At 35.9% G+C, this 12,230-nt stretch overlaps 1 protein-coding gene across 1 annotated transcript; it reads left to right on the top strand.

Moving 5' to 3' along the window:
• Positions 1-9,085: 9,085 nt before the first annotated feature.
• LOC143544146 (protein RGF1 INDUCIBLE TRANSCRIPTION FACTOR 1-like) lies at positions 9,086-11,042 on the top strand. The gene is made up of 4 exons (XM_077036302.1): positions 9,086-9,159; positions 9,292-9,537; positions 9,661-9,801; positions 10,528-11,042. The coding sequence occupies exons 1-4, from the start codon at positions 9,157-9,159 to the stop codon at positions 10,870-10,872; spliced, it is 735 nt and encodes a 244-aa protein (XP_076892417.1). The 5' UTR covers positions 9,086-9,156; the 3' UTR covers positions 10,873-11,042.
• Positions 11,043-12,230: the final 1,188 nt, after the last annotated feature.

The following is a 12,230-nucleotide window of genomic DNA, read 5'->3' as shown; positions in this document are numbered from 1 at the left end:
AAAGTTTAGCTTTCATACAAAACAAATGATAAGTGATAAATAACCATTATAAGTAATACGGTTTAGAAATAGGTTGGATATTGACGTGATGTCGAAGGCTCACTCAAACTTAAACCAAATACTACTAAATAGATAGCAGTAAATGGATATCGAACACGAGGAGTTTGTGGAAAATGTGTTAACAAGTAGCTTAACGATTAAACTAATATAGATGTAAATGATGAAAAAGTAATTTCCAAGTTGGTTTTGATTTGATTTTATAACTGAATTAAACTAACACGAAAGTTGTAAACGATAAATTAACCAACCATTCCTCTCGGGGTTCGGGTTATTACTCAACACTTTTGTTAACGTTCAATAGATAAACCGTAATATCTCGGTTTTGTGTGTATGCAATTGTTGTGATTAATCAAGCACTAAGTACTCAGATTTCTAGAATGCGAGGTTGCTACTTAATCAATCAATCAATACTATTCTCCCTAGTTCTTTTCACTCAATCTCGATTGCCAACGACACCAAGAACATATGGCTAAAAACTAGATAGAAACAATACGGACAAGCTACAACCATCACACAAACACAAGATCATAATAACATAGCATTTAGATAATCAATCCAAGTTCAAAAACAAGAAACAAAAGTGTTTAACAAATAACCTTACATCCCGAGAGGAATACCGAAGTAACTAGCCACTCATGGCTCGGGAGGTCATCCTTGCATCAAGTAATTTGTTTACCACTATCCAAGACATAAAACCAAACAATACAAGACCCAAAATGATGTTTTTGTTCTCCAAAATCGCCTCTTGGCCGGCCAAGGTGAAAAAGTAGTCCAAAAGACACTCCCAAACGGCCTATTAAAAGACATGCAACTTTGTCTCCATCCAGGACCGTGGGCCACGGTGTGAACCGTGGTCCACGGTTGACCAAAAGTCAACAGGTCTACCAGCACGATCGTGGGCCACAGTGTAGACCGTGGGCCACGGTCACCTCCACGGTTCTCTTCTTCTCCACGGTACGGTGGACTTTGGAGTTTTTGCACCAGGTGGACCGTGGTCCATGGTTCAGACAGTGGCCCACGGTGGAGCTCATTTCGCGACTTGATTTCTTCGTATCTCTCGCGTTCCAGCTCCGTTTCCTTCACCGTTTTCGCCTGTGTTCTCGTAACACCGCTCTCTAGCTCCTTAAACCTGCAAACACACGAGCAACCGTAGTCAACTAATTCCATGGAATTAACTTAATCCCGTAAGCGTAATTATATCTTTTATATCACATAGTTGCTTTCCTACGGGTCGCCCGTCACATTCCCACACTTATCCGTTGCTTGTCCCCAAGCAACACTTTTAAATCACAATTGCTTTCAAAACACACCACTAAACATACCACAAGACCGGCTCTGTTGAGGTCCCGATTCATACCCTATTCCCACATAATTAAAAGTTGCACTAGCGTACTTGACATTACATTTCAAAGCATAGGATTCTAGTCAACCTTAACATGCTCTCGGTCTTTACTCACACATAACACACTGTCACTATTAACTCATTAATCGGTGACCGCTCCGAATATCACAATAATGCTCGATTCTCCTCACATACGCTTGTAACACCGTCAAATCTCCACCTACTCGTGCTTTGACACAAATGCAAACCAAAAGGTATTAAAGGGGCTGTAATGAGGCTAGGTGTAAGTGTATGGAAGGGGAATATTGAAAGTAACTCAAGTAATCCGACCCGGCTTGTTACATCAAAACTTAAAATAAACAAACGAACACACTACTATATACACAACTTGTATCATCAACTCGATACACAAGACTAAAAATATAGTATCAACTTTTTTTTTTCTCTTTTTTTTTTCTTTTTCTTTTTTACTAACATAGCATTTAGATACTACTCTCTATAGATTAACATCAAAACAACTACATTTACAAAGAACCTATCAAGCCGGATCGTCTCACAAATACATCGAGGTTGATCAAATAAAAAGAATAGGTCCAATAAAGTTTTCTAAAGGAATCAACCCCCCCGCCCCTCTCATTACCCACGCTCATATGTGTAATGTATGAGGCCCAACCCCCAAAACCCGCACTCACACTCATCCGAGACAAGGCTTTAACCTAAATGCCTCAATCACTTTTGCATTTATGCCAAGCTAAGATCTCGAAGTGCATTGATGGCACAAGTTCTAACGGAGAATTACCAATTCGTCACCGCTCTTTGTTTTTCAAATACCCAAGTGACAGCAGGCATGTTATGTGATTTGATAAACCGAAAGCATGCTAATCTTGCCTAGAATACTACTCGGCCACATTTTTACATAGCTAAGCAAATTTGATTTGGGGGAATTATGACCATGAAAGGGGACCAAAACTTTGCCCCGCCAATCTTACCACTTTTCCGGTGTTTTTCTTTCAATTGACATCTTTTTCATCATTTTTTTTTCAAAAAGATTCCCCATCCCCACACTTGGGATACATTGTCCCCAATGTACGGTTTTGAGAGAAACACACACAAAAACACCATCTCTTTCCGACCCGCAACATGATCTCGAAAGATTCAATCCTCCTCCCTACCACCCAAAAACTAACCCGAAAACAAAATAAACAACTGTACACAATAAACAAAAACACATGCACCTGGTGTGACGAGGCCCTTATCAATAGTAAATAGATAAGGGTCAAAACTTGACGTGATGTCGAAGGCTCACTCAAACTTAAACCAAATACTACTAAATAGATAGCGGTAAGTGGGTATCGAACACGAGGAGTTTGTGGAAAATGTGTTAACAAGTAGCTTAACGATTAAACTAATATAAATGTAAATGATGAAAAAGTAATTTTCAAGTAGGTTTTGATTTGATTTTATAACTGAATTAAACTAACACGAAAGTTGTAAACGATAAATTAACCAACCATTCCTCTCGGGGTTCGGGTTATTACTCAACACTTTTGTTAACGTTCAATAGATAAACCGTAATATCTCGGTTTTGTGTGTATGCAATTGTTGTGATTAATCAAGCACTAAGTACTCGGATTTCTAGAATGCGAGGTTGCTACTTAATCAATCAATTAATACTATTCTCCATAGTTCTTTCCACTCAATCTCGATTGCCAACGACACCAAGAACATATGGCTAAAAACTAGATAGAAACAATATGGACAAGCTACAACCATCACACAAACACAAGATCATACTAACATAGCATTTAGATAATCAATCCAAGTTCAAGAACAAGAAACAAAAGTGTTTAACAAATAACCTTACATCCCGAGAGGAATACCGAAGTAACTAGCCACTCATGGCTCGGGAGGTCATCCTTGCATCAAGTAATTTGTTTACCACCATCCAAGACATAAAACCAAACAATACAAGACCTAAAATGATGTTTTTGTTCTCCAAAATCGCCTCTAGGCCGGCTAAGGTGAAAAAGTAGTCCAAAAGACACTCCCAAACGGCCTATTAAAAGACATGCAACTTTGTCTCCGTCCAGGACCGTGGGCCATGGTGTGAACCGTGGTCCACGGTTAACCAAAAGTCAACAGGTCTACCAGCACGACCGTGGGCCACGGTGTAGACCGTGGGTCACGGTCACCTCCACGGTTCCCTTCTTCTCCACGGTACAGTGGACTCTGGAGTTTTTGCACTAGGTGGACCGTGGTCCACGGTTCAGAACGTGAGCCACGGTGGAGGTCATTTCCGCGACTTGATTTCTTCGTATCTCTAGCGTTCCAGCTCCGTTTTCGCCCGTGTTCTCGTAACACCGCTCTCTAGCTCCTTAAACCTGCAAACACACGAGCAACCGTAGCCAACTAATTCCATGGAATTAACTTAATTCTGTAAGCGTAATTATATCTTTTATATCACTTAGTTGCTTTCCTACGGGTCGCCTGTCAGATATCTATCTGACTCAAATTAAAATACTATAATATTTTTTTAAATTTGTAATTTGGATAATCCAATTAAGCCTTCCAACCTTATAATTTTGTCCAAATGGTAGCGAAAGCTAAACATGAACCACACAAATTGTGGTTTAAAACCATCTCGGCTATCCGTTAAAACTCAAGGAGTTAAGGCACACTCATTCCCTTTCCCTTTTCATGAGTTTGGAGGAATAATGCTTCTATTGATAAAGATACGAGTCGGCTTACATTTAACATTGATTCTTGTGTGGTGTCTTCAATATCTTTTTCCAACAAGTCTTGATACCACTTAGAAAAAAAAAATAAAATAAAAATAAAAATAAAAAACTTCTTTTATAAAACTATAAGTGATCATATAAACCTAAAAAAGCTAAAATTTCTTAAAAATATTATTTTTGTCTAAAAAGTAAATTTTAAACAATCATCACTTGACTTGCTATGTATCATCGGGAGTTAAGATGAAGGGAAAAAGCCACGTGGTTAAATGGGGTGTGAAACACCGTCAGTCCGTCACACAGGGCAAAGAGGCATGAAAGGGCAATGCATGAGACTACTAGCAGGCGTGACTGCTACGTAAATGTTTTTTTATTATTATTAGTTTAAACATATAACCCATCATTTATCTTTAATATCACATTTCATATTTTACCCTAGTATAACACATGTTCTTTAATGTGAAGTGTGAAAGCCTCTTCGCTAAGATGACGCTTACATATTGCAAAATGCCAATGTTAACCTAACCCAACTCACACTTTCCATAACACGTAACTTGAACAACGTTTGAAACTACATATAATACTTGAGTGAATCTTCATGAGATAGAATGCCAATCATCCGTACTGATTTCGACGTTCTAGGTCAATCTCACCCAAAAACACCACTTAAGGAGGAAACCCACCACTGTAGAAAAACATCTTGAGTCATATTTCAAATATGAGATTATAAGATCTCAAGTCTTAAGTCTCTTAACCATTAACAACACGATATGATTAAACTAGAAGTCCAACAAACATAACACATTGCCTTAGACTAAAAACTAAAACTTCATTTTACCAAACATAACTAAGAGATCGTTTATTTGATGTCCAATCCAGATCGTTTTCACACTTTATTTTAGCATTTTTCATCTCCCTTGGATTATAAATGGTCTTGGTATCCACGTAAGCCTATAACCTTAAATTTATGTGACCACGAAATGGTTCTTTTAAGATTCATTCTCTTAAAAATTCCTACTTATTTAAATGCAGATTCGAATATAATGCCAGTCAAAGTGTAATCACGATCTTTCTATTTTTGTAAATTTAGATAGCTAATTTCACAATGTTTTTTTTTGTTTTATATACTAGTTTAATTCCTATTTGTCCATTTTCATCCGATAATTTTAAGCTCCCCACATAAAAAACGCGTTTCTCTTATTTTTTTAATAGCAATATATGTAGATAAAGATCAATTCATAATATTATATATTGTCACAACACACAAAACAAATCAGGATTATGTATTTTTCAATCTTACGGAATTTAAAAGTATATTAAATTTTTCTGAGCCTCCGTTTGTTGTGGACGTTGATAGTGTGCTTGGGTGCATCAAATATTTCCCTAAATGGACTTCGTGTGGGCGGGACGGATTGAGAGCTCATCACATTTTAGACGTGTTGTGTGGAGAGGAGTCTCTGATTGTGGATAGTTTGCTCAAGGCTATTTCCATGGTGGTTATTTATTATTGGGGGAAGGTGTCCTAGGGTGTTGGCAGAGTTTGTTGCGTCTACCCACCTTACGTCATTGCTTAAATCGGACAATGAGATTATACCTATTGTCGTAGGGGCCATTTGGAGGAGGTTGGCCTCTAAAGGGGCTATGACGGGTGTCGGGAAGGAGATTTCTAAATACCTCTGTGACTTTCAATTTGGGGTGAGAGTCTCTAATGGGGCAGAGGTGGTGCTCCATAGCGTGAACATGTTTCTAAATCAGTTTTCGCTTGGATGGGTCACTGCTATGCTTACTGTTGATTTCTCTAACGCCTTCAACTTAGTCGATAGGACGACCCTTCTACACGAGGTTCGGAGTCGATGTCCTTCTATTTCCTTATGGGTGAATTTTTTATATGGGCAGTCGGCTAGGTTATAGATGGATGACACTTACATTAGGTCCGCCACTAGGGTTTAACAGGGGCACCCCTCTTGGGCTTCTCCTTTTTGTCTTAGTTTTCCATCCACTTGTTCACCAAATCAGAGATCGTTGCAAGCTTCTCTTCCATGCTTGGTACTGGGATGATGATTCGATTATCGGGGACATCAGAGAGGTGGCTAAAGCATTAGATATTATCATGGTCAAGGGGCCTCATATGAGTCTTGAATTAAGTGTTAAGAAAATATAATTATTTTGGCCAACGTGCAATGGGGTGAAGGTGCAGGAGGGGTCGTTCCCTTGAGCGATTGGAAAGTCGGTGCTTGGTGTGAAACTCCTTGGTGGCGCTGTAAGTTGGGATGTGGGTCAGGGTTTATCAGCAGTATGGCTATGAAAGGGCCTCTAGTGCTGTGGAACTGATGAGTTATCTCCCAAGATTTCAGAACCCTCAATGCGAGCTTCTTTTGCTTCGCTCATATGTGGGAGTCGCAAAGTTGTTTTTCCGACAGAGAACGTGCCAACCTGTGTTTGTGGAGGAAGCGGTTTCTATTTTTGACAATGGCCTTCGAAGGGCGATTGAGAACATCGTGATTTGTGAGGGTCCGTTCTTCATGGATCTCCAATGGAGGTTGGCATCACTTCCGGCCCGTTTTAGGGGGTTGGGTTTATGTTCGACCGATGATTAGATACATATGTTTTTTGTGGATTGAGGGCATAATTATGGAGTTTGCGGTACCACATTTTCTAGGTTTGTGATATTGATGGGTTGGACTCTGATTATGGGTATGCGATGGATCGTTACGTACTTCATTTCCTGATCTTGATCTTAGCGGGTTCTCTAAAGCCCCCCCCCCCCCCCAAAGTCCAACATGCTTTGGCGAGTGGTCCAGAGTTTAAAAATTGAAGTTTGATCTATCTCTCGCCAAAAGGCGTTGTTTGAATGTCTTCAGGCTCCCCCAGCTCAGGATTTTCCAATGACCATCCACATTGAAGGATTGAGCCAACATATGTTGGGGTTGAAATATCGAGCTATCCTTAAGTACCGGCTAATGATCCAAATGTTTTTGATTTATGAGCCGTGCCTAGTTTGTCACAAGGTCTGTTTGGATTCTTTTGGAGATCATGCGGTGCATTGCAAATAATTGCCTGGTTTTAAATATAAATAGGATTTGGTTAGGGATGTTATGTGTGATGCTCTTAAACGGACAGGGATCTTTGCTAAAAATGAGGCCCCTATTAACTTTATTACGGATCCGCTTGAACGGAGGTCCGCTTTACGGCCAGCTGATATTCTTATGTTTGGGTGGTCAGGGGTAACACTATTGTGTGGACCTTACATGAGTGTCTGCTTTTTTTGGGCTCAAGGGCGTGGGGTTGTTGTGGGTCAGGCTGCGTTGAAGGCTGAATCGTGCAAAGTTGTTAAACACGAGAAAACTTGTTTAGAAAATCAAAATGTGTTTCTCCCATTTACTTTTGATACATTTGGTTTTCTGGACGGGGGGCTGTGAATTTTCTGAGCATGGTTCAGCGTATCGTGAATGGTATATTTTTGGCTCCTAAGTCCCAAATCTTCGTTTTTAATAAGGTTAACTTTGTTATTCAAAAAAGGGTTGTTGCGCAGCTTATTGCTCATTTATCTGTCACTTTACTGTAATCGTTTTGAGTTTAATGAAAAATCTTAGATGTTAAAAAAAGTATATGAAAAATGTGTATATGTAGTAGTTATTGTTTTCTTTCATCTTATGAAGTTAAAAAAAACTTATAAATAAATTATGAACCAGCTATTTTAATTGTCCGTTTATGTATTGAACTTTACATATTTGTAGGTACCTCTAAGATGAACAAATTACTTTGATTGTTCCTAATGTGTACGCTAATCATACAAAATTATAAAAATATGAACAAAATCCACTAAGATAACCTAAAACTACTAGAAAATCACTTTTAAAAAATAAGTTTTTAATTTTTATTCTTTTTGTATGTTATTAATCTTTTACACAACAATAACAAAATATATGTATATGCAGTTCGCAAAATTGCATATATGTATTTGGTAATCCACATATGTATAATATACATCGTAAAAGATACGTATATGTATTTTCCACGAGCCACACATATATATGTATATATATTTTATTGCATTTTACTTCTTTTTTATAAAATACTAACTTTATAATTAAAGGAAATAAAATAATTAAAAAACAAAACAAAAGGGATTGTTTATATTAGTTTTCACGTGTAGGTAAACACTACGAATGTTAATGAGCTAGGTGGTGGAGTGGTACAAGAGAGATTTGGTGTTTCATATAACATAGTTTCTACTCCTGTCACTAGCATTTAGTTTAAGCTGCATCAAGGTGATGATAAGAGACTAAGTGAATATGTAGCTTTCACTTGTTGGATCCTTAAACTGAACATATTTTATCTCACCGCACTAGTTGTGCCTTCGGGCAAGTGTTCACGAGTGTTGGCCTAGGCAAAGGTATCACTAATCTAAAGACAAATGTATCCTGATATGACGAATTTAACCAGTAGCTCATTTAAAAAAGTCGTTTGTTGTCCCAAAAAAATCTCTACAAAAATAATACACACATGTGTGTGTGTATATATAGGGAAGATTTCAATTAAGAACCCCTTTGAGTTTTAAGAACTCGAAAGAACTCAGTGTAACGATTTTTTTTTCGAATTTTTTTTACACATGCGTAATATATGTAAGTTACATACACGTAAAAAAATTACAGGATTTTTTACGCACCGAGTCGACTTTTTACACATGTGTAGCGGGTCGACTTTTTACACATGTGTAGCGGACGTAAAAGTTATTGTAACCATTTACATATTTATTCTCTCTGCTACTTTGACTTTTTTGCCTGATTTAATCTCAACCACATATTTCAATTCATTTAATTAAATGTGTTGTCTAGAATGAAGTTCTTAAATTTTTAAAACTCAACATGGTTCTCAAAATATCTCTCCCTTATATATATATATATATAAGCCACGGAATAAATATATACCCTTTTCCTCTTGTGTACCTCCATAAATACTCTCATCCTATCTCTCACACTCTCTCCTGCCCACCACTTGAAGAAAGTTTAATTGATCATGGTATGTCCAAAACACCCTATTTACTTCTTCAAAAGTTTGTATGCTTAATCAATTTCATGTAACATACTCTATAGTTCATGTTTATAAAGAATTCCATAATAATAATTGCATGGTACATATATATGCTTATAGGGAATCCGAAAGCCTGCTTGGTTAGAGGCTTTATACAATCAGAAATTCTTCCAGGCGTGCACAATTCATGCAAACTCAAAGAAGAACGAGAAGAATGTTTGTTGTGTGGATTGTTGTATTAGCATATGTCCACACTGCGTGCACTTTCATCGCTTCCATCGACTTCTTCAAGTTCGACGTTATGTATACCATGAAGTCGTGCGGCTAGAAGATCTAGAAAGACTTATCGACTGTTCAAACGTTCAAGTATGTTACAAAAATAAAAATAAAAGAAATTGTCTCAATTCTTTAGCTAATAATTAGTAATTAGTATAATTATTCATGGTAAAATGATTGTTGAATTGGCTAATAAATATATTGATTTATCAGGCTTATACCATTAATAGTGCAAAAGTTGTGTTCATCAAGAAGAGACCACAGAACAGGCAATTCAAAGGTGCAGGGAACTATTGCACTTCTTGTGATAGAAGCCTTCAAGAGCCATTTATCCATTGCTCTTTAGGGTGCAAGGTATCTTTGATTAATTTATTTTCTTTATTTATTCTCTATGTTTATTTTGGAATTATAATTCAAGCTTAATTTTAATCCAAGTATGAGTTTTTTACCAATTTCGAAACTCAAATATTATATCTTATTAAACAATAAACACTAAAAAATTATTTAACTTTATTTGAAAGATTAATTAGTTGTATAATCTTCTTAATTCTTGTTTATTTATAGATCACCAAAAAAGACCTTTTTTCCAGAATTGAATATGATATTTGTAAAATTGATGATCATAAAGATTAGGGTTTCATTTTTTATTTTCTGTTAGTAGGAGATCATTATACTCACTTGTTTGAATTGTGGAAATAGTTAAATTGTATATTTTATATTTTATAAAATTTACAAATATTTTTCCTGATAAATCTTCAATTTAGCGACAACCAGAAGACCCAAAATTCAATGTTTAATTTGCTACAAGCTTAAATTATTGATCAACAAAGCAAATATCATACTATAACAACTTGAGGATATGAAGTATGTGTATATTTATGTATAAATTCTGCATGTGTATGGGTATGCATATATTTCTTTGTTTCACGGCTCTTGCCTTTTGTAAGTGTTTGTCTTTTAGTTATCAATGATATTGGCATTACAAAAAATAAATCTGTGTTGAGAAAAAGTAAAATCTGAATTGGTTGTAGTAACTAACATATATTATTTAAAAGTCTAATTGTGTTTGAATATCATTAGGTGGATTTTGTGCTCAAGCATTATAGAGACCTCACACCATTCCTAAGGGTATGCACTACATTACAACTTGGCCCTGATTTCATATTTCCCAGCGACACCGGGGATGATGACATGACGAACGAGACACCACACTCAACAATCGTGGACTCAGATGACCCGATGAGCTCGGGATCAGGCTCATTTGGGTCCGAAACCATGAGCATCATGTGCACTGGGTTTGTAAGAAAGAAAAGGAGTGGATTGTATACATGTGAAAGGTTTTCTAGTAAGGTTCACAATGAAGAAGACATGGCCACAAGCATGAGTAGAAGAAAGGGAGTTCCACAAAGATCACCAATGTGTTGAGAAATAAATTAGAGACAAAAGTAATAATTACTTAAAACCTTTTTTTTGTATTTCCATGGTTTATTTCTAATTTTTTTCTAAATATTTTTAAGATAATTTTACTCATGCAACCAACCACACACACTATCTCTCTCTATGATGTTTTTTATAGGTTAATTAATTACTTGGTCGGGGTGTTTTGTCTTAATGGCCTCACGTGATTCCCAATTCCAAGCAATTGTTAATTTGTTCATTTTTGTAACATTTTAACCCATTATTCATTTAAATATTATAAACCAATATCACGAATTCAAGGGCTTATTAAACTTTATTTATATTATGTTTCCATCAATTTAATAATTTATCACATTATTTTATTCTTAAAATTTTGACGATTAAAAAACCGAAAATAGTAAAATTTGAAGAAAAGGTTGGAGATTTAAAAAAGAAGACAATTTTTTGGAACTCGAGTCTAACCCTACTTTCGAAGTGTTTTGCATCCCAATGTGTTTTTATAACCGACTTAATGTGCTTCTTGGATTTCCCTTCTTAAATTAATTATTTTATCATAATATTCATGTAGATTTTATGAAAATTCAAAAATAATAATTCGGGTTTGTTAGATTCGGGTTCGAGTTTTATGAGTATAGATACTTTCAGTTTGCATTAATAGTTATTTAAGTTGGGTTTTAGCTTTTTAGATTGCGGATAAAACTGACAGCACTGATAGAAATTAAATTAACTCGACATATCAAAATTTGATGTTATTTTAAACAAATGCTTAATTTTCTTGGATTATGCTATAAAATAGTATGCATGTATGTAAACATTTATGTATATGTGTATGTATGTATCTTTGTTTCATGATGATGTTCCTGAATCAATGTTCGAAAAGGTTCCTTTGACTTTGACTATGTGTGCACAGGCTATATAGGATATAGGTGTTAACCATTCGGACATTTTGATTTTTTAAAAGAAAGACATATCCTTTTAAAATGTTAAAAATATGGGAAAATTTCTGGAAAAATTCTCAAAATAGCTTCTTTTAGGAAGAGAGTCCTCAAAATAGCTCTTTTTTTCTCAAAGTATTTTAGAATTTAGACTGTTAAGACGCATTGAGAAAAGATAAAATAAAGAGGGAGCATGCCAAATTTCAAAGGAAAGTTAGGGAGGAAACGAGAGTTGGGGAAATAATGAAGGTAAGTCCAAATTTTTTTGAAATCTTGGAGAAAAAGTTCAAATTTTTTCAAAATTTTTTTCTCAAATACCGTCTTGAGAGATTGTTTTTTTATGTTTCATACCTTTTCCGTCCATATTTTCAAATTCTAGGAAAAAGAGATTTTCAAATCTCATCTTGAGAGACGAGATTTTACCACCAC

The sequence above is a fragment of the Bidens hawaiensis genome, unplaced genomic scaffold, assembly GCF_021521415.1.
Source record: "Bidens hawaiensis isolate Kalapana, Puna unplaced genomic scaffold, B.hawaiensis_p1.1 tig00013437_1, whole genome shotgun sequence".
NCBI lineage: Eukaryota > Viridiplantae > Streptophyta > Magnoliopsida > Asterales > Asteraceae > Bidens > Bidens hawaiensis.
This window is presented reverse-complemented; position numbering and strand designations above follow the sequence as displayed.

Coding starts and splice junctions, on each gene's coding strand:
- LOC143544146 (XM_077036302.1), top strand. Junction 9,538..9,660: donor TCGACTGTTCAAACGTTCAA/GTATGTTACAAA, acceptor TTGATTTATCAG/GCTTATACCATTAATAGTGC. Junction 9,802..10,527: donor ATTGCTCTTTAGGGTGCAAG/GTATCTTTGATT, acceptor GAATATCATTAG/GTGGATTTTGTGCTCAAGCA.